This window comes from Pungitius pungitius, chromosome 16 (genome assembly GCF_949316345.1).
Source record: "Pungitius pungitius chromosome 16, fPunPun2.1, whole genome shotgun sequence".
NCBI classification, from domain to species: domain Eukaryota; kingdom Metazoa; phylum Chordata; class Actinopteri; order Perciformes; family Gasterosteidae; genus Pungitius; species Pungitius pungitius.
In genome coordinates this window covers 14,476,628-14,503,338 of record NC_084915.1, presented here as the reverse complement: position 1 = coordinate 14,503,338, position 26,711 = coordinate 14,476,628, and the positions used below count along the sequence as shown (strand labels likewise).

Here is a 26,711-nt window from a genome sequence, read left to right as displayed (position 1 = left end):
TTAAACATATCCATATATATTTTATTCTCAATACGGCAAAATACAAAGAATATTCAGGACAGACTCTCATTAGTCACAATTAATACTCACTTCACAAGAATGCTTTAAATTACATAAACCCAAGTTTGAAGATCAAACTCAGAGTACCTTTAATCATATTGCATCCATCATATATAGTATCTCTATCATCAGTTCTCTTAAAACTAATCCAATTTAGACTATTGTACATAGTGTATGCTGCTGGTCTCACTTTAGAGACGACTTTTAGAAAAATGATGTTATACAACATACTGTATAAACTGCTACAACTGTTTTGACCTGTAGAGAAATACCTCTGTTTCAAAAGACATGTTGGACCAATTGTTCAAAAGGGACACATAGTAAATACATCTCTCTCTATTTCTCGCCCTCTCGATCGCGAGGAGGAAACAGACGTGGTTTTACATAACGGACTGTACACGCCATCCATCCATTCATCCATCCATCCATGAGATCGACAATATACATTTCATGAAAAGTACACGCCTCCATATCAAATACAGAGAAGACAAAATATTCACACTTGGTTCTAGAGACGTTGATTATGTGGCAACCATGACACTGGGAGACAGTGAAGCAGAAGACAAAGAATACGAGCACGGTAAGAAAAGGACTGAGAAATTAATCTGATATACAGCGTTAAGAGACTGCGATGGACTCTTAACGGCTTGGAAGAAGAAGAAAAAAAGCCCACTGAGGGATGGAAAAATGTGCATAAAGTATCTCACAAAATGTATTTACAGCATTTTTAATAAAAATGTCAACCTGTAGTAAAATTCACCCTTAAAGAAATGTTATATTTACAATTTATACAGTTGTATTTAAATAGAAACATGCAAGTGTTAACATCTTCCTACTGAATGTGAAAAAAAGAAAATTCATCTTACCCTGGATTCTTTCAAGTTAGAATTAATATTAATTACTACTTACAAGGAAATCTCATGAACAACCCCAGAACATTTACATCTTCCTCATTTCATAAAGTGGAACTCCTTAAAATGGCAAATAGAAGAAAAAAATATTATGCAATGGGGCAGAAAAATAAATAAGTGTAGCAAACTGTTAAAAATTGATCTAATTGCTAAATTTTGTACATTTGACTACAAGATAGCGTGGGGAAAAGAAGGCGCGGACATGTACTTTCAAAGTGTACCAGTGTATGAAGACATGACTGGGCTGCTGAACCCACAGAGGAATCCCTATGAGAAAAGTGGCCTCCAGCTGCAAGTACAAAATGGCTCATAGCCATCGGTGTTTGGTTATAAAAAAACAGATCTATATACACTTATATACTTAAACCAGTACACAAAATTGCAAAAGCTAAAAGGCATTGGACACTGGAGTTCAACAGGTTTCTCATTGAGGCAAAAACAGAAAAAAAGCTAATTCCCAAGCCAACTTTTTTCTCTTCCCCCCCCAAAGAAACAGATCCTTTTTTCTGTAAAAATCCTGCATAGATTAAAATAATACCCCCTCTGGCTCTTTTTTTTTTTTCAAGTGCCAGAGGAAATAACATTGTCCCCTCCTACAATTAAGGCCAGGGAGCAAGTGAATAAAAGAGGAAGAAGAAAAAGAAAAAGAAAAAGGGGGTCAAACCTGGGTCACATAGTCAAAGCCACAGATTTGTTTCACCTCGAGTTGAAAAGAGTTGGAGATGAAGCGACAACTCCCCAAAGTTATGTTTGAAAAATCAAAGAAACATGTCAGAGTGTAAAAGACCTTTTTTCAAACTGCCATTAACAAAAACCAACAACTAATAGTTTCCATGAATCACATTTGATCCAGGCTTAAGTGTTTCCAGCATGTTGTAGGAGGAAGTGAGCTTACAAAGAAAAAGTACAGTCCTTCATGCCATTGGACATTAACACCAACACGTCTTGGGTGTCATGTTAACATCTTCATTCAAAAACCACCGCCGTCTACATTTCCCTTGATGACAGGTCATTTTAAATAAGAGATGCTCATACCTGGACCGCTGGCATACGCCGTCACACGTTTTTCATCTACCGTCTTGTAATACAAGTGTGATTCAAATTTAAATTAGGAAAAAAAATAATGACATACACAAACAAATACTTTGCATCTCATAATCCTTGGTTCAACCCTGTTTAAAAGAAGGCATTCGAAGAGTTATACTTCTGCTAGGACAGAGGGAGAAAAAAACTGCGTGGTATATAAATAAAAATCTATATTGGCCGTTATACTTACTTTTGAAATATATGATAGATTTAAAACTCTTTGTTCTATAAATGCAACACTGATGAGTTTGCCTCTCTAAATATTTCCTTCCAGATCAACTAGCGTCTGTTGTGGTCACTCGGGCCCCGCTCCTCTGTTCTTCAATACTTAAGACACTCCCTGCTGTTCTTTAGAAAAATACACTCTGAGCAAACAAGGGATCAAAACACAAACAACACTGTGTGGAAGTCACTCTGCCCCGAGGATATTTCTCAATGAACAATGTCGCTACGAGGGAAGGAAGAGGCTGGTCTGTCTAGGGGGGGCCGCGCTGCTGCTCCTCCTCGCGTTAAACCTGACGACGCAGCGGTTTGAGCAACATTCAACCCTCTAGCAGGGCTGAAACTAGCTTGCGATTGTGGAAAATAAAAACCGAAGACGCCGATCGACTAAAGAGAACATCAATAAATATGTGCGTGTCAGAAGTATTAACCTGCTGTGCACAGTAGCCCTTCCTACGGTCCCTCCTCAAGCGTTGGGGGCTCGCGCCAATATTAAGCGCCAGACCTCAGAGACTCTGCAGGAACGATAAATAAAAAGATGGTGTAATGTACCTTCATTTGTGGCCAACTCCTTCTTTCCCTTTAAAACGTGTAAACACGACTTAAAACTCAACCTGCAAAACTTGAATGTTGTCAGCTTCCAATAACTTTAAAATATTTTTAAAAATGAATAAAATTAGTTAAAAGTAAAAAAGAAGAAATAAAAAAAGGGGGAAATTTATTTAGATATGACGTGTGGCTGTTTGTTTTCCTGTCACTCACATACAAGGCACAAAAATGATAAGAGAAACCTTCATTTTAAAGCACCTTTGGTGTTCATAGGAGGTACTTTGGTGAAACAAAGTGAAATAAAAAGTTAAAAGCCAAAAAGTAGCCTAAAAAAAACCAACCAAAACCCCATTTTTGAGCGTTTTCATAGCAAATAGTCCAGCGAGCGCTTCCATTGCCAAATGGATAAAAACATGGCAAAGATTGTAAGAACGCCGGTACGTGAGGCCCGGCGATGAGCTCTTGTGTGGTTTCCTTCCTGTGCTGCAGTTGGATGTGTCTCCCTGTGCTGTCCACGCTCTGAGATGCTCTGGATTGCTCAGTGTTTTTGGCAAGCTGGTGTAGAAAATGGACACAGTGTTGTAGATATGTTTGAGAAGTTCATCACCTGTGTGTGTGTGTGTGTGTGTGTGTGTGTGTGTGTGTGTGTGTGTGTGTGTGTGTATACAGTACATCATTGCATGTTTGTCTGTCTGTCTGTCTGTCTGTCTGTCTGTCTGTCTGTCTGTCTGTCTGTGAGCGCATGCGTGACTGTTTTTGAGCACATGTTCCTTAACTCAAGCAGCTGAGGGGTGTGTACGTGTGGAAGCAGCAAGCAGGGAACGGGTCCTTGCTAGGGAACGAGCTTTGCGTCCAGGCGCAGCCAGTGGAGGCCCTGTCGCGTGTAGCGCAGCAGTTCTGTCATGCTGCTGGTGTTGAAGATCAGAGGTCCCATCACCTTGTCCAACTCCAAGAAGAATTCTGGGAAACCAAAAAAGGCACAGCGAAAAGATGAATTGACTGATAAAAACTTGACAATTTCATGATGATCAACGAATTTGTTTGAGACATTAAATTGTTGTTGTGGATCAGGAGTTCCAACTTTTTCCCTTTATTTATTAGCTGGTCTCGAAGAAATTGTCCGACTGCAAATTTTATTTTCAAAAAGAAAGTGCTGGAATAGTAAGAAACTTCCACAATATTAGCATTACTTTAGAAAGTGGTGAAACAAGATGATTCAGCTCTAACAAACAAACTAAAACTGATCGTTTACTGAAGTATTAACAGCAAAAGAACAATACTTTAACATTACAGTATTCTGAATGAGACCCGATAAGTATACTTTGCAGCATTGCGATCTTTCAGAAATAACCCTTTTCACTAGCCGCCCCCCCCCCCCCCCCCCCCTCACCACTCGAAACAACAATCTGACCCAAACGCAAGGATTTGTCATCTTGCCGCTAGTTCACCTTTCTGCTCCTTGGATAGCTGCTCCGCCTGGTCCCAGACCTCGGTGGCGTACAGGAAGTTGGAGGTGACCTGGACGTAGCTGGCGGCCATCTGGTGGATGCGCTGAGGTATGGTCACAGACGAGCTGGCGCTGCTGCTGCTGCTGATGACCGACGAGTAGCCCACGCCCGTGCCTGGCGACAGCTTGGGAGACACCGGAGAGGGCATGCTCGCCGCCTTGCTGAAAGGGGAGAGGGAGAAGAGCCCGGGTCATGGAGGGACAGCGGTTGGTGGATGGCGAGTTGTTTTGTCTCATGAGAGCTCAACGACTTCAAAACATCCCCCGATAAGCAGGACGGATCATCGGCCCCGTACGAGTCAAGAGCTTCAAACTGTATTTCGTCACGAGGAAATACCAGCATCCATGGGTGTGGGTGCTGATATTTAAAGTGATTTATGATTATATAGTTCCAGTAATTTTCTCAGCTTTCTGTGAAGTTTGAAAACATTAAATCACTGAACACGTGCAGAAGACGCACGTCTCCTTTACAAACAGCAAGCGACTTACTTTCCCATTCCAGGAGAGGGAGCCTGGGTGTTACTCAGAGAATTCTGTCGGGGCAAAACGCAAAGGAAGAACATTATGTACAAAGCAGGTTAGACATTCACGTCAAACAATTAAGTCAACCACCAACATGGAATTCATACTGCTTCGCTTTAATTTAGGAGGTTTTGCCAAGCCAAACTTCGGCTTATAAGAAAACAAAAATAAGTACCTTTAAGTGTTCGGTGAGTGTTTTGGAGTACTTTAGTGCGCTGTCTTTCCTCAGCTTGAATAACCGCAGGTAGAGCAGAGACTGGCATCGAAGGCTGGAGAGAGAGAGAGAGAGAGAGAGAAAGTTAGGTGGGTTGCTACAATACACAACCCTCCTTCCAAGCATCTGGAGGCCTTTTAGTAAGGGACGACACCTCTTGGAGCCGATAACAATTGTGGTCGGAACTTACCAGAGCACCGCCAGCCTCTTGTCGGCTGAAGTAGCATCCGGAGCCAGGTAGCTTTTTAACTTCATAGTGTATCTGAACGTAAAAAAATAAAAAGTCACATGTAAATACACAGACTTTATGAACATGAACTTACAATGGAAGTACAACAACAACAAAAAATAAATAAATCTATCCACCGGAACAGTGCAGCTCATCTTTTTAACTCGCCTTAAAGTCGCCTTTTATTGTCAAAAGAAACCCAGCAGCTAAATTACCCAGAATGCAACTAGACCACTGTGGGCTCATTTGGGTATTGCGCGTGTAATGTTAGGAGCAGGTAAAGTAGGTGCACAGCGGAAGCAGAGATGAGGAGCCGGCTACGGAGGTCAGGTAAGCTCACTTCTTTGCAACTAAACCCGCAGGTTTGTTTTCCAATTCAAAACTTGTGGGGCTCAGCCACAGCGCACGCAGCGAGCCGAGGAAGTAGGTCACATTGGCCAGTTCAAAACATGCGGCGGTACAAGGAAAGACCTGTCGACACACTCTGATGTGTACAAATGAAGTGAAGTTCCCCATTTAAAACTCGTGACAATGAATAAAAGTCTGTTTGCGCTCACTTGATCAGCTCCACCGTTTCAGCATACATGGGGAAGGGAGACTTTGCTTCTTGAGCGCTCTTCTCCAGAGCGTTACCGCATTCGATGAACGACACCACGGCGTCCAGGTAGTAAACCGCCTTCTCGAAGCGGTCCAACTGCAAAAGCGGGAAAAGGGGAAACAAACCCAATGGAGTGACTGATGGCGATGCGTCCCGGGTTAGTGGGTGAGGACTGCTCTTACATTGCATTTTATTCAAGTAAAGGCTTCACATGACTTCACTTTATATGGTTCTGTGCGGAATACAATAAACTCTTAACCGCAGAAACAAATTGATTACGTATGAGTCTGCCTTTCAACATCATAGATGTGGACTTATGAACTGTGGTGTCGGTTAATTCATTCCCCACAGACATTATATTTAAATTGAAAGCATGTCCATAATGTTCAACAATATATTTGAAAAGAACAATACTGCTGTTATCATCAATAGTGTGTGTGTGTGTGCATGTCTAACTTTACAGATTTCTTAGTGAAAACCCAAGAATTTCAGTTCCCCATTCAAGCTGACACTCAAGCGGCTAATACTTTTGAGGTTTAGGTAAAACAAATTATTTTAGCCGTCTTACATTATGTACAATATGTCAAGCATTACTTTCCACGAAAACCTCACCAGGCAGTCGTTTTGCATAAAACAAGAAAAACAAGGTGTAGACCAGGTTTACTTCTCCTTTCACTGCTTTGCTTGCAGCAGCTGAGACTGCAGAATCTCAATTAGACATGGAAATAGGCTTCAGGCTCACGCGCTTACCAGTGCATCTGCATTGTGTTTCAGTTTCTTGGCCTCTTGCAAGTAGTGATCCGCCGAATGGACCCTGAAAAGACATTAACACGTCAAACTAATTTAATTAAGTTTCTGAACCAGCATAATTTTCTACCGAGCCGTTATTATTCCATTAAATCAAACCACAAAACAGACAAACGAAAGACAGACAAGACTGATATTTTTTTTACCTCTACATGAAAAAGACAGATCCCCAAAAGAGAAGCTTTTAAAATGGAAATGTCATCTCTCCTGCATACAGGCACATCTATGCATGATCTCCCCGACCTCCTGCAGCTTTGTGCATCAAAGGCAACCCTAGATCCCCACAGCAGTGCTTTCTGCACTCCCTGCTGAGGGGTTAGCCACAGTGGAAGGAGCTCCTCTTACCTGTCCTCAAACACCAGTTTGGATCTCTGAGACTTGGAGCCGTCCGTGGAGAGCGGAGGCACAGCCAGCTGGTTATCGCAGCCCTTTGAGGATTTGTCCTGCAGAGACGGCAAGCGAGATGGAATAAAGTTTCAGGGAGAAAGATGGGAGGCGGCCTGGTGTTTGAAGTGGAGGATTAAAATGGAGAAACGGGGAGGTGGGGATTGAGGGTTTCTGGAGAAATGTTCTGCGCATTATGGACATAATATAGACCTATATAGCGGCCATAGTCTCGACCACCACATTTCATTATTCAAGTTTTTTTTTCGAGGTGGGGGCGGGCGGTGCAGGAGTTAGCAGCAAATGGCTGCGGATGAGGTTACACGCGCTTACCTTGCCGTCGCGTGCGCCGCGTCCCTTGTCCTCCCCTTTCCGGTGTTTGGAGGTGGAGTTGCCCTTGGTGCCGTGGCTTCCCTCCTTCCCACTTCCTGTGCCGCTGGACAAAGAGGTGGAGGACTGGCTGACTGTCCTCTTTCGACTCGGGTGCTCTGCCTTGGGCGTCCGCTGGAGACCCGATATGGAAGGAGAGGGGACGGGCTCGTCTTTCTTCTCCACCGACCTCTTGGACCTAGAAGAAGATGAATTGCCATTGTAACATCTTTTCAGTAGTCAAGACCAGTGTGGCAGTATCGACCCCGCATTACAAAATATTCACTTCCGAATACACATTACAGTCAAAGCTATGTCCTTATTATGAAGGTTAATGGTTGCAGCTTGAAGAGGTTGTAAAGTAATAAACACATTTACAGGGTTTATTTAGGGAATTTTAAGACAGCGTCATTGTACCTGTGAAAAAATTAATGAATGTTTAAAGTGTGAAAGATGATCAGGAGGAAAACTCACTCTTTGTTTTTATGATGAGAGAGGGACTTCTCCTCTAGCTTACAACGCTTGATCTCTGGCTTTATGCCATCTTCATCGTTCTAAAAAGAAACAAAGGTTGCAGGAAATGAAAAGACACATACAAGGATTTAGCGGTGTGTTTTCTGTAGAAAGTAATTGATAACTTGAACCGATATGAAAATGCAGTACAACCTTCTATTATAGAACCTCTAGTTTGTTTCAATTCAGGGAGTAACATGATACAATTGTCACATTTGCCCCTCAATTTGCGTGTGTTCATTAGACAACCTTACAAAAAGTAAAATAAAAGATAAATGTGTTCTCTCATTGATCAGAAACCTAACTTGGGAAGATTTGCCTCAAAATGATTCCTGGCATCGTGTTGACATGATTAAATCGTCTAAATAGGGACAGTCGTTCTTGTGTCTAAGTAATCTCTGCCTCATTGTTTTGCCCTGAGTCAAAGAGGGATGGTTGTATTCCATATTGGCCCAAACAAACCAGAGGGAGTAAACCTTCCGCAGCCTTTCAAAGCCTCGAGATCAATCGGAGCTGCAGAGAACAAGGACAGGAACTTGCGCCATCGAGTCTCATACCTTGTGTTTCCTCTTGGCCTTGCTGGAGCTCTTGTCAGAGCTCTGTTTGCTAAAGTCTTTGCTCTCCCTGTCCAGAGAGTCGTCCCTCTCCACCTTTATCTCTGCGGGCTCCTTGTATGGCCGCCCTGGGATCCTAGACAGCAGTGTGAGATCTATAGGAAACGGGAAGGGAAGGAAAAAGGTACCGTTTAAATTTGGTCCAAAGAAAAGAAAAGCTCCGGCGGGGCATACGCAGACACCTCATGGGCTTCCACTGACCTATCTTCACGAGTAAAACCTGGTTCTGCGGCTGCCTTGCAGGGTAGCGCTCCTCCGGGTCACTGAGAGGGGACAGCAGCTCTTTTTCCTCCATCGGCGAGAACACGCACACGGGAGTCCTGATGCTCTCCGTGTACTTGGGCGTCTGCGACGACGACGGGATGCTGTCGTTCCCCTCGGAGTCCGACGACGAGGAGTCCGTGTCGACAAACTCCCGCGACTTCTTGGTGGGGGCCTGGGCCTTGGCCTTGCGCTTTTCCGCATTGGCGACGGCGGGCGCGGTGGGTCTCGGAGAGGATTTGGGTTCCTTCTTGATGCTGGGTTTGCGGGAGCCCTTGGTGGCGGCCTTCGACCGGGGTGGGGGGATCTCGGGAGCCGTCAGGGTCTCCACCCTCAGGTTTCCCTTGGGTTCCTCCACCACCGGGGGCTTCTCGGACTTCTTCGGCTGTTTCTTGCCCACGCTCCGTCGCGGATTGGCGCCGCCCTCGCTCTGGGCGGGGGACTTTTGCCGACCGCGGCCGCCCTCCGCCCCCTTCTGTGCCGCCCGCAGGTCCCTGCTCGGGGTGGGTGCCGCCGAGTCTTTCGAAACCCCTCCCTGGCTGCTGTAGCCGCGCCCCGAGCCGTTGTCCCTGCCCTCCTTCTTGCACTTGGTTGGAACGTTGTTGTCCACGGGGGAGGCCGGAGAGAACTGCTTTCTTTTGAACCAGTTGTCTAGCTGCCACTTGTTGGTCGTGGGTTGTTCAGGCTGAAGGGGAGCGGGAGAACACACACACACACAAAGTCTGTGTTAGTGAAGGAAGAATATTGCGGACAAGTATGAAAGCCAGGCAAACAATTTTAAAAAAAGACGGCCGATGGACGAAGAAGACGTTGTTTTGAGTCATCACCTCAGGTGAGGCGTGCCGAGGGGCCTCGCTGTCCGTCGTGCTGCTTTCGCTCTCGCTGTCGGAGCCCGAGCTGCTCTCCGAGCCGCTGTGGCTGCTCGAGTCGTCCCTGGATTGCTCCGCTCCTTCGCTGTTATTGCTGTTGTAACAGAAGGAATGTTTGGGATCAAAAAGGGTACAGTACACTTCCAGCCATGTTTTACAAACTGATTGAAGTTTTGTTCCAGGGATACATAACGTAGCTCCATTTGTGTGAGGATTATTTTTAACCACTACGTTTAAATTAGATCGTGCCAACTTTTCCATACCTGATTCACATGTTTCAGGTTCATTTTTAAGTCTAAATTTGCCTCACAATGCAGGTATTGTCGCTGCAAACACACCGCTGATGATTTTGTGAAAGGTGTGGACGTGGTGGGTGCACAGCTCGACGATGTCCCCCCGTTCATGTTTTGTGGTTTACCTCGCTGAAGTGTTCCTTGAGGCATTCTTGGCTGAGTCCTGTTCTCCGTCGCTGTCCTCGCTGCTGCTGAGCTTCAGGTCATCTTCCAGTACACTGAGATGGGCGAAGAAAATTAAATTAGATCTCTGTATTTTATTATGAGCACTGTAATTGTAGGTTCTGTCTACCCAACTTGCTGAGGTCATCCATGTCTGGTTACTTTTCATACATTTAGTTTTAGTCGTCAATCTACACTGTAAAAACTATCAACATGGACTCACAAGTAAAAAATGAGGAAAAGATGAAGCACTTACGTGGGCAGGTCATCGCATGCTTTGGACTGGTGGCTGCTGGAGCTCTTGGAGGAACTACCTCGCTCTAAAAAAGACAACAAAACTCATGAGCACTATATCTATCAAATGTATATGCATATATATTTTATGGTGGGTTTGAATGAGAAAATGGAGCAATACTCACTGTGGCCACTTGGGAAAGGGTGCGAGTCCTATGGTAAAAAAAAGAAAGACGTATTATTTCACAAATCCAAACGTTTTGTCTGTATCATGAATAAATATAAATAGATTTTAAATTAAACTCCCTGAATTTATGTTCATTGGCAAATCCTTCAGGTTCAAACTACTTTCCTTTAGTTTTACTGTCAGGTATTAATAATCAACTATTTAATAACTGCGTATAATCATGTATAATTCTCATTTAAGGGCCATAAAAAGGTTATTCATGTTTGATTGGATTTGCTACGCGATGTCTGTTTGCCCCAAACTAGACACACAGCACATGACGCATGATTTGAGATGAACAGTAAACACTGGGCCGGGTGCAATCCTGACCTTGGTGGGGAATGGAAACTTGGAGGGCTCTGTTTTGCAGGGGGTGTGGATGGCTGTCAGCGGAGGGGGCCACGACTGAGTCATTTCCTGCGAGAAAGAAAGAATAAACACACATACGGGGTGGAAGAAATGTGAATGAGTTGTAAGGTGCGAGTAACACAAAGTGCAATAATTTCTTTTCTCTATCTGAATACTTGTGTTGAACAAGGGGGGGGGGGGCAGGTTGTTTGTCTGCCAATATACATTTACCTTCAGAATCTCATCGACACAGTTGGCGTCACCAGATCCCTGAAGACAGAAACATGAGGTTTAACGCGTTTTCATAAATCAACATGAGTGTCAGTGCTGCAGGTGGGAGGGGGCCTCCATTCCGAGAAGCATGAGTCATTCTAAAGAGGATTTACAGAGTGTAACATGCTGCGAGGTAACCGCGTCCAGCTATGACATCACTAGGGATACATTCTCCGAACATAAACACTGCTCTGCTAGTCAAAGTCAAAATACTATTTCAGCAGCTGTAAATTTACACCCAAAGTGTGCAAGCGCTGTACCGTGCGGAGAGTCCGAAGACAAAGCCTCACCTCTACGGGCTGCGAGGGGATCTTGAGTTTGGAAAGCGAGGCCTTGCTGTTGGACTTCATCTCTCCCATGGTGCTGCTGTGCGACTGTCCGCTGTAGCTTTCCGCCTGTGAGCTCTTGGGTTCCGCTGTTTCCTGGCCGTCCATAGGCCGCACATACGCTGTGGGCTTCTGCAGCATGGAGCCGGGCTTGGACATGAGAGAGGGCGGAAAGGCCTGACTCGTGTGCTGTCCAGTGGGGAAGGAGGTGTGAACCCGGGAGGGAGAGTCCCAGTTGGCCTCTCGGTCTCGCGGGGACTTGGAGCGGTAGCGCTCCTTGCTGTGATGCTGCTCGGCGGACAAGGAGCCCCGCAGGTGGCTGTTGCTGCCGCCGGAAGAGCTCAGCGAGCCCTTGGCCGGACTCGACGTGTGCGACTTTGAGTGCTCCGACACGCCGCCGTGTTTGCTCGACTTCTTCTCCCGCGCCTCGCCGCCGTGCCTTTGGCTACTGCTGCTGCCGCCGCTCCCGCCGCCGCCGCTCCTCTGGCTAGCGTGACCGCCCGGGAGTCCCGAGCGCTTCTGGGACTGGGCCGAAGATCCGCCCGCTGCGGGGCCAACGGGGGTCCACTTGCTGCTCTGGCTGCTGCCCCCGCTACCGACGCCGCGCTGGTCCCCGCCGAACAGAGGTGGGCCCGATTTCTCCTCGGAGGAAGACGAGCTGTTAGATGGTTTACCGCCAAGCTTAGGAAGTGTGTCACCAATCGGCTCTTTCATCTCGTCGTAATTGCCCAGCATGCTCTGAATACGGCTTGACAGTTTATCTTCCTTGCTGGACTGAAGAGAGAAGCAGAGAAAGGGGGGACGGAGAGAGAGGGAGAGAGGCAGGGGGTGTGGGGGTGAAGACAGTGTGATGATAAAAGGGGGAGAAAAGAAAAATTGACAGCCATAAAGGAAAAAAAAAAAATTCATTGAGAGAGAAGCAAACAGAGGGAAGGAAGAGAGGAGCGGGGCAGAGAAAACAGTCATTATGGGCACAAGTTCAACACTTAATGAATTAAGTTAAATGCTTTGCAGAGAAATGTATTACTCCAACAAAGACCAACTTCAAGTCAATGCAAAAGGAGCATAATTCCAATGCAGATTTACATCTGTCCAAAAATAATTCAAAATAACAATAGGGCTTTCGCCCGACTTTCAGTCGGCTCAGGCCCTAATAATAAAATCCAGAGCTGCATGTCAGCTTTACCTTCTAAATTATTGATTTAACGCAGAGACCTGCCGTTCGGTCAGGGAGCTGGTCCAAAACAACCCCCCCCCCCGATTAGTCCACAACCATCTGTCAACACTGATAAGTTGCCCACAGTCCCGACACGGGGGTTAATCAATCACTTTGAAGCCACAGGTTCCTGTCGACCTGCGAGCAATCAGCCCGTGACGTCCTGTGCAAAACTATCCAGTTTCACACAGAGCGCTCGACATCTACTTTGACAGTCACACATGGGGGGGGAGGAAACATTATTGTTATCTGTAGCAGGAAGTGTTAACTAGCGTGGTCATAACATGCACACCACTACCTCCTGCTAGCACGGCCTGGCCCAGACTCCGTGTGTGTGTGTGTGTGTGTGTGGAGCAGAGTGTCCACTTTCTTTTCTTGGATGTTCGGGTTCGACGATCAGGCTTATCACACATAATGCCGTTGGCTGATAATGCTAAAAACAAAGTGTAAAACACGCAATTACATATGATTGTGCAGCTTTTTTTTGTCGTGTTCAAGTTTAGGTTCATGGCCTCTTCCTCTTCCTTACCAACCAGGAACTATCCTTTCCAAAGTCATATTACCACAACAATTACTTAAGTTAAAGAACTAAACACATACTTTCATCTGCTGTTCGACCGGTTGAACTTGTCCATGTTGCCTGATTTTTGTGGTTAAGACGTTGAATGATCATTGGATTTTTGATTTCGTAGCCTTTTAGATCTCGCCAGTTTAAAAAGCCAAATTAATACAAATTCAAAAATGACCCCACACACACAGGATTATGAAATAGACTAAAATCCAGATATAACAGATCAATCAATGCTGCAGAGATTAAAGTTTGTGCGCTCAGCACCATAAAAAAAAACAAAAAAGAAGTTACTGCTTTGCTGTGCTACATCTGGGCGGCCCAAGCCACAGCTGCGTGCACACATGGCCTTTAATGCTGAACACAGTAAACTTAGTGGAGCGTACCAGAGGGTTTGGCAGAAGAAGAGGGGGGGTTTAAACTGAAGCTTACATAAGATGTAAGAAAGACAACAGATACAGAGAAGCCAGTGACTTAAACAGGTGGCTTTTTGTCCTCCATTTTTATTGTACTATTGCTTCTGAAGACATGAACACAAATCGAGCAAAACAACATTGTTTGCCGCAACTGCATTAGCTTCTGTTGTGCAAAGGTCACGGACTTTTCCTCTAAAAGGGCAGCTTCATACCTTTCACTTAGTTTTGGTCCACAACGCACAGGTCGGCACTCACCTCTGGTGCACCTCCCTATTGCCGACCTGTCGGGACACATTCCTCTCTGCCTCATTGATGACGAACTCTGGCTAAGGAAAGGGACCACTTACCTTTGCTCAAATCTGGTTAGTGTTCGAAGATTAGGCCAATTCAGAGAACTCAAATCCTCTTACCAATTACTCTGGCTGGCCTACATCTATATGTATCCACCAGCATGGGAGGGAGACGTGGGAGGAAAGGGATGCACTGCTAACCAAAGTTACTCCACGGCTGATTATCGCACCACTAACCATTATTTCATTTTAGACAAATGCTTGGAAAAAAGCATGCCCCTTTTAACACTAACCACAAACTATGTTGCACACAGACACGCCAATTACAGCTCAAATTTTGAGCGACATCGTCGGGACTAAAAGTAGGATGGACATGATGACAGAGGTCGCCCCGAAATGAAGCGCACAGGTATTAAAAGGTATTTCATCGGTTTGCTCTATTTAAGCTTTCATCACACAAAACCCACGACTGAAGGTCATTATGAAAAAGAAATAAATGGAACAAAACCTTCCTCCCCTCATAATAGGAGAGGCAAAGAATGTCCATATCGCCATGAAATAGGATAGTCCTGACAAACAACTAGGAGAGAAAAACCAATCACGTTTGTTTTTTCCTGACTCAAGCAATGCAAGGGAAGTCAAATACATAAAGCGTGCACACGCACATGTGTACAAAGACACCAAATGGAAAGAGGGTTTCCACCTTTTACCACAAAGGCCAATGGGTAAACATTCCCTTCTGCACGAAAAAAAAAAAAAAAAGTATGACGGTTCAAAGAATATGTGATAACAAAACTGAATCAAAATGAGTGTTCCTGGAGGTTTGTGTCGTTCTCACTTCCTGCCACTGACTAATCAATGTCATGTCACATCTGAAGGGAGAGGTAAACAAACTTACCACTTTGTAGGGTTCAGGGAAGAGAGGTGAATTTGCTGGAAAGGCCTCTCCTCCTCCTCCTCCCTGCTGGATTTCTTGATTTCTCCTTTCTCTTTCTTTCATTCGGAGCACATTCCGGTCCTCACGGTTCATGTTGCTAATAACGCAAACAGAACAACAAGAAGTCAACATAAGTACACGCGGAGGAGACTGTAAACACACTCCTCATTTTGTAGGGGTTGGGGGAGGGGGGGGGTGTTCATCTAGGGCAGCCGTACACGATGGGATTCAAAAAGGAACGCCTAATAAGAATTTCCACCCCCCCCCCCAAAAAAAAGGTTACTCCTAAACAGTGAGGTACCGTAACAAAAACAAGCTCTGAAGTCCCCCTGCTGCCAGGACTTCTTGGTCCGGATAAAAATGCCAACTCTTCATCGCAAGTCGCAATCAACCACCCTTTGCTTTGAGTCACTTCATTTTTTATTGTTTTGGGCAGGGGGGGTCGGGAGGGGGGGGGGGGGGTGGTTAGCCACAAACTGGCATCGCGAACAGAGCGGACCGATTGAGAACGTAGTCCCCTGATCTAGACAACAAGCAGGAAACTTGTACAACAAAGACTCCGCTTGTACAGATGGTCAATGTAAATTTGTCTCTTAACGCCCCCCCCCACACACACACACACACACTCATATGCAACTGCCATTTACAACGTCGTCAAGAGAAGTTTGTCAACTACAATTTGAATGGCTGTTTGCTCACAAGATAAATTATTCAAATAAACAAGTTGTGTTTTTTGAAGTAGACTGAAGAGGCGTCATTCACACGACATGAACAGAATGTGCAAATGTTTTCTGGAAAATAGAAAAAAGATCAATCTGCCTGCATTTAGGATTAATTCCACTTGATCTGTAAGCCATCGGCTCCATAACTACCACACACACACACACACACACACACAGGAAAAACACACTGTAACAAGAAGTTTTTTTTTCTTTCTTTAAAAAAAAAAAAAAAAAAAAAAAAGGGACAACCACAACAACCTACAAGCAACTACAAGGCTTCAAAACAGAAACGAGCATATTTGCAGCCGGGCGCGTCGCCTCTCGTTTTACGACAACAATGATTCTAAGGCGACTGAGGGAGCAATTACACAGACTCCACCCCGCCTCGTCCTGAACTATAAACACAACGCACAAGGAGGTTATCAATCCTTACCAAGTAAGGATGAAAGAAAGAGGATGGGAAACCAATTTCAAAACAGGAACACCCGCCCCCCCCCCCCACTGAAATCTAACCGGACGATAGAGCAGATGAACCAGGCTACAGTTTCCTGAGAGGATTCACACTGCTCGAAAGGCAAAAACCGATCAGAGCAAGCAATCACAGTAACATAGGGAGCTGCAGGGAGGGGTATTTTAAGTTACCGTCGCACTGGTTACCCTATGAACAAAAGAGCCATTATTTTTTTTTACAGTGGATTATAAATTACAGAAAACGTTTTGTCCATGGCCTTTAATGACTCTTGAAGGCTGCGTAAATGGAATCGGCAGAAGAAGAAGAGACAAATTGGAAAACATGGCCGTAAAAAAGGTGACTATTGCCATGACTACGATTTGTAGACTCATTTAGTCCTTACTTCAGGCATCAAAACTAAAAAACTAAAATAAACCAGCGAGTTTGAGACGAGGGAACTGAGAAGTGGTTAGTGCTCATTCCTGTAGCCATTTATTGTAGACTTAGTCTTGACTTCTGGCTGTTTATCTTTAGGCTTATCACTCAGCAAGTCTAAAACGTAACCTCCCAACCAACGCCTTAACCAAGCCTTTAGCGGTTTCACGTCATCAACGTCACCCAACTCTAGAGTCATCACTCCTCACAGGCCACTTCATTCACAGAGTACAGCAAAGTAGGCTACGTTAAACCACAGCTCAGGAGGAGCCCAAGGCCACAGTGATCCGTTTGAGACGCACCATTAACACCGCTTTTATCAGCAGGTCAGGAAAAAGAAGAAAATGTTCTTCAGTCAATCCATCGTCCAAACATTCATTAACTTCCCACCGCTTCACCTCTAGACTTACCGCGCCGCTGGGAACCAAGGTTAGGCTACACGCTGTCAGAGGACTCTGTTCAAGTGAAGTTGCACAATAGTGTAGTGGCTACATCTGAATGGGCTCAGGTCTCCTTGAGTGTACACTAGAGGTAACCAAACTGTAGAGATACTCCCACCACATCTTGGTTTATTCCGCTTGATGTTATTTTGTGCAAAGATCATTCTCGCTAGAAAATGTAATGGGAAAAGGCAGTTTCACGCCCACAAAGTAACAGTTTCAATATCTCCACTGGTTGCAGACAACTAGACAAAAAGGTGATGTGCCGCGGGTGATTTACTATGCTGGGAGGTATACATCTATATGTAAAGAGCCGACCTTGTGATGGGTTACTGTTCAAACAGTGTTAAATGGAAAGCGCATCCTTTTAAAAAAAAGAGCACTACTGTCCATTCTGCCTGACTAATTGACCAAAACTGTTTTCTATAAGCAGAGCAGGAGGTGGGGGGGGGGGGGAGTCACACCCTGTCCTACTGTAGCACAGCACTTAACAAAAGCAACAGAGTGGAGGCTCAAGTGTCTATTGGTTTCAACAATACTGGAGCATTAATGTTGGTATTTACATACCAGCTGGCTTCGCCTTTGCATCATCAGAATAATATTATTCTTATATCTTTCTTATTATTATTGGCTTTTGGTGCTCAATTAGTACACAAAATCACTGAATGAAAGAAAAAAAATGTGAAAAACATGCAACATAACTGACTATGCATCAAAGCAAAGCCGGTTTGTGAGTTGGCCTTAAATCAACTTCCCAACTCAAACCACATGTAGAAGCAAAGCAGAACACAGTTCAATAATGCAATGCCATCATATGAAATCATGCAAACAGGGGGGCAAGGTTCTTCTGGATGCATAATAACCATCAAAACATTTTTCTATTAATTAAGAATAAAGCCTCAAAACAGACTTTGAAAGAAATCCTGTGACCTGAAAAAGTTTGAAGCAACAGCATGGCAGGTTTTCCCCGTGTCAGCAAACACCTGCGCGTGTGTGTGTGTGTGTGTGTGTGTGTGTGTGTGTGTGTGTGTGTGTGTGTGTGTGTGTGTACAATACCGTGGTGGACGCTACTGTGTGCAAAGTGTGGCAAAGCATTACAGAAGTCCCCAGGGAGAGCATCTGCTACAACACGCCGAATGAGGAATGAATTAGTTTAACGTTCACTGTCACAGCCTAAGATGAAGTTTTACAGTTAATCAAAAAAAGGAATCCAATATGGCACATCATTGAACGGCAAGTTCTGGCGGCAGAAAAAAAAAAAAAAAAGAACTTACAACATGGAGTCATTTTGTCCCTACATCTTTTGCATGAGTTTCATGATCAGTTGCACATCACTACTCAATAACCACGACTTCAGCCCCCATTTCACCTGTGGCCTGCTGGAATATGGCAAATATCAGCACAGTTTATGAAAAATATAGGACATGCAATATATATTTGACTTGTTTACATAGCCAACATAGGCACAGAAGGTAAAATGGTTTGAAGTTCAGCCCGAGCTCCAAGGCAAAAGGTGCAAAGCCCTGCGGAGTTGATCAGCCGCCAACATAGTACGGTAAGGCAATGTAGATCGTTCCCACACAGCAAATCCAATCTTACACAAAACGAGTTGAAATGACATACATTAAATTCAAAGCGGGGTCGCCATGTGTGTTTATTGTAATCGTTCAACAGTGGGCTGGAGTGGAAAAGGTCAAAGTCTGAGTGGAAAAGGCAGTTCGCTCTTAAACCAAAATGAACTTAACTCATCCGTTTTGTTCCAACACACAACATTAAAAGGGCAAGCCACATCTTCTACACAACCCCCCCCCAAGAACTGTATGTAATCTAAGCACAACGAATACAAGACTGGGATTCTGTGAGACAGCGACGGTAGTAGGAACTTTAATCATTTTAGCAGGACAACGTCACGGAATGGAAGCTGTGTGTTTTATTCTTTCCAGACACCAAGAGAAATGAGTGAAGCAGCCAACTAGCCATGCATTTCTTACCCTGACTGAGAGGCCATGGCCCCAACCACTGAAACATTGGGGAGGAGGAGGGAGGAGGATTCAAAAGGATCTCCCAAGGATTCTCGTTATGACTTGTCAGCCTAAATTCATTAGCCAACCTCCTCCAGTGAAGACAAAACAGGCCCTCTCGCTTTTCTGAATGTATCTGTGGGCGTCGAGCTGGAAGAGTGCAACTACAGTTTTCTTTACTCCACTCGAAGGTACAGTGCATTTCCTTGGAGTGGTGACAAATCTGACTTGGAGGGGAGGAGACCGCTTGCTCTCGGGAGATACCACGTGGGCGAGCAGCGGGGGTGATCAAACCTGACGGGGGCTGCGTGTGTCAGTCTTGAGTGTGTCGATAGAAGGGAGGTGAAAAGAGGGGTTCCAAATGTTTAGACCGAACGTGCGACAGAGGTGGGACACAAAAAGATTTGTGAAACGATCCTGGTGGTCCCATCTTTAAAAAATAAAAATCACACAGAAATGGGCATTGAGTTCAGTAAAGGAGGCGCTTAAAGCATGCAAGCTTATTGATGATGAGGCATTTGTAAGGAATGCTGTAACATAGTAATAATCGTTTAAAACTAATAGGTCTGACTAATTACACATATTTGTATTACATCAAATAATAGAGAGCAGTTTAATATACTCCAAATGAGAGCACTTAAAGAAAAGGAAATTAAGTGGGACGGGGATTAAGAAGACAGAATTAACACTGAAAAAATAAATGAGTTCAGTGTAGGTCAGACTTACATTTACACTTACTTAAGGAAAGCCATTAAGGTGGACAATTCACAGGGAGAAAGATTATCAAGGGATCAGCGAGAGGGGAACAAAACCTCACCGCTCTCGGAGAATGGAACGATCCACTTGGTCCCATAAAAGGAGATGTTATTTTACACCACTGGGGCCTCTCCTCCGTGTGATGTCACTGCCCTCAGTAAGGCCCAGCCAATAAGGGCCCATCTTTCTGTCAACAACGTCCCTCCCCCACTACGCTGGAGCACAGGGCAAAGCACCCTGCAGCCTGTTAAAGAGACAGTGTGCGGTTTCAGGCAGGCAGAATGCAGAAACCGGGAGACATCTTCACATGATGACGACGGTGTGCTGACCAATATGTCGTCATCATCTCAATGCTGCATTTTACCATTATTTGGTATCTTGTTACATTTTTGTTGTTGTTACAACCTCGATTCAACTCCTTAAAGGACGCACGCCTCGCTGACGGCTAAAGACGTCGTTGCTGTGGTACATTATAGATATCCAGGGTTGGTACATGGATCCAGAAAAGATAGTTAAACACATTTTGAAATTTGCCTGAAACTACATTTTTTGCCATTTGGTTTAGGGAAGTAGGAAAGAAAAAAAAAAAACATGCTTGCCAAAGACTCCATCCCCCTTTCAACTTTCTGAGATCTTTGCCCCACAGAGTTACATTTACTTTATTCAGGGGGAAGAGACATCCAAAACGAAAACCACATTATATTGTTATCTCCACCCCCCCCCCCAGAAACTGGTGAGGGACTACTTGTTTTAGCACTATTCTCCTCTGGTAACTTCATTGTGGTGCAGTGAATGATTCTAAGGAGAATGGGTTGTCGCTGGATCTTTTATTATGTGCCTTCATGTCGGATGCGAGTGGATATGTGTCGTAGTGGCGCTTCACATTGCCGCTTTGAATGAATTGCCACGGGTTCTGAACACATGAGACAAACCGTTTTAAATTAATGAACATTTAAAAGGTTCGTTATTGGTTAAAGCTTCCTGTTTTTGGAAAACGCCATGGGAAATACCTTCTATTATATTATATGTCTGTCTTTATATCACCATAGACAGTTTTCCCAGAGGGATCGTATTGCCATGATGACGTAAAATAAGGATTATCCAAGTTTGTTTCAAAGATTCAACCCAGTGACTTTCAGATAATTTTATAACCTCTTTGACGTGCTATTAAATTACAGTGTCACTTAATGGATCATGCAAAATGAGCCAGGGAGAACAATTATCCTGAAAACACTAAACGGGAAACACCCGTTGACTCATTTTAGAGAAGTTCGTTGTGACATTTTAATATCAGTATCTTGTCTCTTGACGTCAATAGAAACGTTATGGCGCCGTGTCTCATATGTGCTTTTAAAAATAATTATTGTGTTTTGGAATACTTTTACTGATCTCTTCTTGCGCAACCCACCCCCCCACGATTGCCTGTCATTGATAGTCTCCTCTGGCCATTCAAAGGGTGTTTACAAAGGGTATTTTAATATACACCAACAACGAGTTCTTGGTACAGGCGGGCATTCAGTGCCCCCTCCTGTGGTGCTTTTCAAGCAAACTTGCTGACAGCACGCATTCCAGGGAGAGCGTCCGCTCAAAAGCTGCAAACCTGCCTCATATAAGCAGCTGCTTGGGGACGAGTGACATCAAGACCACGAGCCGCTAGAACCGGCTCTCGGTAGGAAAAGGTCCTCCAAAAAGCATGATATCTAAAAAATGCAAGGCCGTATGTAGCACGCTGCAGGACGCACAATTCATTGGCCTCATCTCTCCTCCTTTTATGTTAAAAGTATTGAGTTGATGTTGTTTAAGGAAGATGATGTCGACGTTAGGATCAACTACTCACAATGCTTCAGTAAAAATATATATATATATTTCAATGTGGCTTCCGATTTTCTGTTGTTAAACATATCAAAACAAGACTCAAAGTCTTGATTGGCATGTTCTCTAAACAACCGCATGGGTCCTTTCATTCTGCAGGTTTGAAGCGTTTAAACGGACTCCCTGGCTGCAATGCCACCACGCAGCAGTGCACAATCGGAATCAGAGGGAGCCTGTAGAGCATTTCTCACAAATAATTAACAGGAGATTCATTTCAGACCATTGTTATATTTAACATCCAGCAAACGCTCCTCACGGAGGACTATTATTAACAATGAACACAACACACTCAGACGATAAGATGATAATACACCTTGAGGTCAGTGATTATAAGTTCAAGAAGAGAAGGAAAAACAACACTAGATCAGCAACTTTCCTGAATGTTTAGGCTGACACGTTGGATTTACTAGCTTAGGTGCGATGGGATGTTACACTGGGTTTTTTTACATTCATACTCATTTATTTTCCGTCGCTGCATTGCTCTCGTCTTGCCTCGTGACCCATCCGAAAGAGCAGGATAATCCGTGGTCACGGTAATAGAAAATGAAGCGGAGCTGCCAAAGGTTCGTATGGATTTTTAGTTGAAGAATAAAGAAACACAAACTCGGTGAGAAAATGCCTTCCCTAGCAGGTTTGACATAGGTAGCAACACAACGCTTAGGCTACTTTTTCCCCAGCAACAATATTTATGAAACTTGACACGCAACCCCTACGTTGTCTTGGGTGCATATTAAAAACAACCTGCGTCATTCCAGCTCCTTAATGTTGACACAGACAGTGAAGACAGGTTTACTTTTTTCCCCACATGAACCTCGTCATCCATTTCTAAACTACGGTAAGAATTCCCAACAATTACCACTCCCCCGCCTTTGAAGCAACGTCGACTCAATATACGGTTATGCAACAGCCGCTTGAACTCGCCTTGTTCCAGCATGTCAGGCCCATTTATATTAAACAACACGTCATGATCTTGGACAGCGCCATCAATTGAAAACTGTGTGTGGGAACCATCCAGGTTTGATGAGTACAAGTAGCCTAACCTTACCAACAGAGAGAAATTAACGGCACCGAAATCTTAAAACATTACTTAAATAAGAATAGACAATAAATGACACGCATTTGTGCCGTGTTCAATAGCTCTGATTAAGCCATTATAATTATGCAATTTCTTGTTCAACATTGATTATACTGCAAAAGGAAAGTTTGAATCAACTGTACAAACAAAGCTTTCATATGTATGTGTTGAATATTGTTCTAATTCACTTACTATTGCCCATAAATGAAACGGCATGTGAAGTCCATCCTGCACTGGTCAAACAGATCAATACTAAACTTTGTTATGTCAGGTCCTGTTTTAGCCTGAACCTTTAATGGTAACCTACATGACGACCCCCCCCCACCCCCCTCCTTTTAAAATCTAATACTCACCACAAACCTGGGCAGAAGGCTTGAAGTACATGACTGTATGTAAGTGGACATGCAGTCTTTTCTATTTATAACGCGGGGCAGCAAGATACGTCCCCATAGCAGAGTCATAGGGGATTCTGTGCTGTGTAGCGTCCCACATATCAGCAATAATCTTATTCCTCAGAGAGCAGTCTGGGCTAAATTTGACGCTGGGATATCTTCCTGCCTACAAATAGAAACATGCCAACCTCGAGCTTACTACTCTGAACCTCGAAATAAACCATAACGCTTACCAGTACATGTACATGATTTTTTGATGTGTTGTGGCCAAATGCGCACGTGAACGGAGTGACTGGTAGATGCAAAATTCAATTACACGATTTAGAACTTGTACATAGGTTTTTTTCATTCAGGTTCCAGAGGACAAGTGTAACTTCATTTGTTTCTATTGAATCATTCCTACAAATTTGATTTAATTTTTTGGACTTTCTGGATTCATCATTCAAACTGTAGTTCTTCTGTTCATGATACTGATCCATTTGTTATTGCTTGTAAAGCAGTTACCCTGCTGTGAAAAGAAATATTGTGATATCCTTTTCTTACAAGTATGAATATATTGTTAAGAGTGATTATTAGACTATATTACAACGCGGTATTTAACGAAACAAATGTTCGCAGGATTTGTGAAATGAAATGTCCTTGATGCGCTTCACCTCCACTGAACTATATAGCTGGCCACATGAGAGCCTGACTCGCATCCTAGAGAACAAAAGCTGAAGAACAGATGCATGAGGTCAGGACAGAGTGAGTAGCACATTTTTCTGCTGTGTGAGCAACAGCACTGAGGGATAAAGAACATGCTGCTGATGCCTGATTAGATTAGGGCTTATTAAACTACTATACTGTGGAAAAGCCTTCAAATAACCTACTTTTCACAAGCGTCTCTTTGAAAGCGATTGGATAATAAACTCACAAGGACAGCTGAAGACACAACTTGCTCCTACTTTTGGTGGGGTTCACAAAAACAGCATCTGTACAATGAACAAAGCCAACGCCTTCAACAAAACCCCTTTGCCTTAACATGATGAATACATTACAGTCCTCAAAGAGATATGACGGTATTAAGTATTGTAATGCATGTGGTTTATTCAGACAACTCAGTTTTGACTACTCAGTTTTGAGAAGGCAGCCAGAAAATCCTGCACAATAAGTTACTGTTGTCAAACTGTTGTTGAACAGTCTGGAACTAGGTGTTGCTCATTTTCCAAAATACCAGACTGGAAAACCACACTGCCCTACTACCGCAATGTACAATAGATGTGTCAAAGCCAAACAAGCAGGCATCCTCCCCTCCGTCTGGAATGGCCAAACAAGTCACCATGAAATCTCGACAGGACATGAGCGTGATCTGCCCTCGCTAGGCTACAGAGGAAACAGTTATACTGAAGCCACAGAGCCAAAACCCAAGCAGGAAATGAAGAGGATTTCACAGAGAGCTGCATCACAGGGAGCAAAAGATGACAGAAAATAAATCGTTATCCACTTACCCACCATGATGCACAGACCACTTTTAATGGTTTACACAACTGTTTTTTTTCAGTGCTGGTATTAGGAATAACCTAATGTTAGGGCCGACAAATCCCTAAAACATCTGTTTAAGATTTCCCTAGATACCTCTGTGCTTAGCCTAAATAAGAACTACAACACAGCCATCTTACAGTAAAAGAAAAAAGGGCAGTGAGACATTTCTTTGGTGGAACATGACTTAGCTAAACTGTCTCCTTTAAACATCCAATATCATAGTAAATACTATGATCAAACTTTTCGTACATTTTGCCATCCTATCACACGCCTCCCATTACACTTTAAAAAGCTCTTTTTGCTGCTAAATACAACTAGAGTATAAGATAGCTGGTCAAATAAAACATACAGACACGTCCGTGCAAAGGATAATTCATGAACAACTGCAAACACAACAACAACTTAAACCTCAATCTACCACCACGTTAATGTGGATGTTGAGCAAGCCCACAGCTACCTGCCATAAACGAGTTCATGACCTGAGGCCTCCCCCCACCATGATGCTGGTGATGAAGTTGATTTGCCAAGAACACCTCTCTTAAAAACAGATATCTAGCAATGGCGTTGCTAATTGTTACTTAGTTACTCAACAGTGGATTTATGATGCATTTTCTGGCCCTTCCCCCAACTGAGGCACGTAAAATGGCTTCCAGGAAGAAAGAAAAAAAAAAAGAAGCATATCAGCTGTCCTTTTGCAAGACCAAAGCTTGACACTTCAGCTACAATGTCGCCTTTCCAACTCACTCGGAATTTTGAGTGATTACCAGTTTGTCTAACCACAGCGACCACTGACACAGAGAGCAATCTGCTGTAATAAATGCATCATCGATGTGCGGAGGCCACAGGACAACAAACCAAAAAGTTTTCGCTCGTCACAGGGGAGAAAAATCCGACGATTGTTTTGGGCCTAGGATTAGTTGGACCGTCCCGTTCGGGGCAGAAGAAACTGCAAGCAAGCGCGATGATAGTCGCATGAATTTGTATCGTTACAACATAAAGAGTTTGGCTGAAATTAAATCCACGAAGCTTAAGTGGACAACAGTCGTTTAAGCACGACGAACAAACTGCGAGCAGCTTCTGTTTAGTTGCAGTCAACAAATGACAAATATCAGGCGATTATATCCGCAACAATGTAAAACAAGATGAATACTTGGCGGAATATGGTGTGTCAACGGTGGCTTACCAGTAAAAAAAAACAAACAGACGTCATGACCCGGTAGCCGACATCAGATGAACAAAAACACAATCACCACAATCTCTTACTTTTCGGGGACGGGAAGCCACCGGACGAATTAAATTAACATTTAGCAATATTGTGATTTTAACGATTAACGTCTGCCGTTATGAGAACTCAAAAGTAGCTGAAATGCCTGTCCATTTAGCAAGAAGCTAACACGCTACCTAAAAGACTACCGTAGTTAGCTAACGTTACCTGCATATTTTCTTTAGCATACTGTTAGCGTTTTAATGCTAGGCTAGCGGCTAGCTAGCTACGAAACCATTGAAATTTCCTGAGGAAATTTAAATTAACATTCTCCCAAAACGATAGATAACCATGGAGTATGGCTAGTGAGCAAATAGGGTATTTTGAAATATTCGTCATCCTTACCTCTTGTCTTCTTTTTAGGCCCAAACCATTCTAGCTATTGGAAAGCTCTTTTCTCTTTGTCTTTTCCACTTCCAGTTAGACGCAAAATGGACTCAGCAAAACGCTATAACAGCTAAAACCCTAAAACCGAATGGATGGTATCCATCTCTTCCTTTAAACGCAACTTCCCATCGAGTAGAAAACTAAATAAATTCATTTTGCCTGTCGTTCATTTTATTATTCGTCAACATAAGTGACTGATAGGTAAGGTGGCTAAGTTAAGTAGCCAGCAGGTACCACAGACAGGACTAGATGCATGGATGGCAGCAAGCAGTGCTCCCTTCACTTGCCGTGGGAAATATCTTTGGCATGCCAGCCAACCAATGAACCATAAGAAGGGTTTTTTTTTGTATGTTGGAGAAATTATTAATTTG

The 26,711-nt window shown here is 43.8% G+C and overlaps 1 protein-coding gene across 4 annotated transcripts; it reads right to left on the bottom strand.

The window, feature by feature from the left end:
- On the bottom strand, window positions 1-26,604 carry aff4 (AF4/FMR2 family, member 4). 4 transcript variants are annotated; one of them, XM_037466962.2, is made up of 21 exons: window positions 26,299-26,604; window positions 14,966-15,101; window positions 11,542-12,351; window positions 11,210-11,248; window positions 10,961-11,047; window positions 10,590-10,617; window positions 10,427-10,490; window positions 10,134-10,226; window positions 9,674-9,809; window positions 8,787-9,531; window positions 8,529-8,680; window positions 7,933-8,012; window positions 7,423-7,657; window positions 7,051-7,148; window positions 6,649-6,712; window positions 5,858-5,994; window positions 5,262-5,333; window positions 5,033-5,126; window positions 4,825-4,868; window positions 4,277-4,497; window positions 1-3,788 (listed from the first exon to the last, which is right to left on the bottom strand). In XM_037466962.2, the coding sequence occupies exons 2-21, from the start codon at window positions 15,095-15,097 to the stop codon at window positions 3,661-3,663; spliced, it is 3,459 nt and encodes a 1,152-aa protein (XP_037322859.2). In that variant the 5' UTR covers window positions 15,098-15,101; window positions 26,299-26,604; the 3' UTR covers window positions 1-3,660. The 4 variants fall into 4 exon arrangements, with proteins under 4 accessions (XP_037322859.2, XP_037322856.2, XP_037322862.2 ...); XM_037466959.2 differs by lacking the exon at window positions 26,299-26,604 and adding an exon at window positions 19,044-19,659; XM_037466965.2 differs by lacking the exon at window positions 14,966-15,101 and having other exon boundaries at window positions 26,299-26,602.
- Window positions 26,605-26,711: the final 107 nt, after the last annotated feature.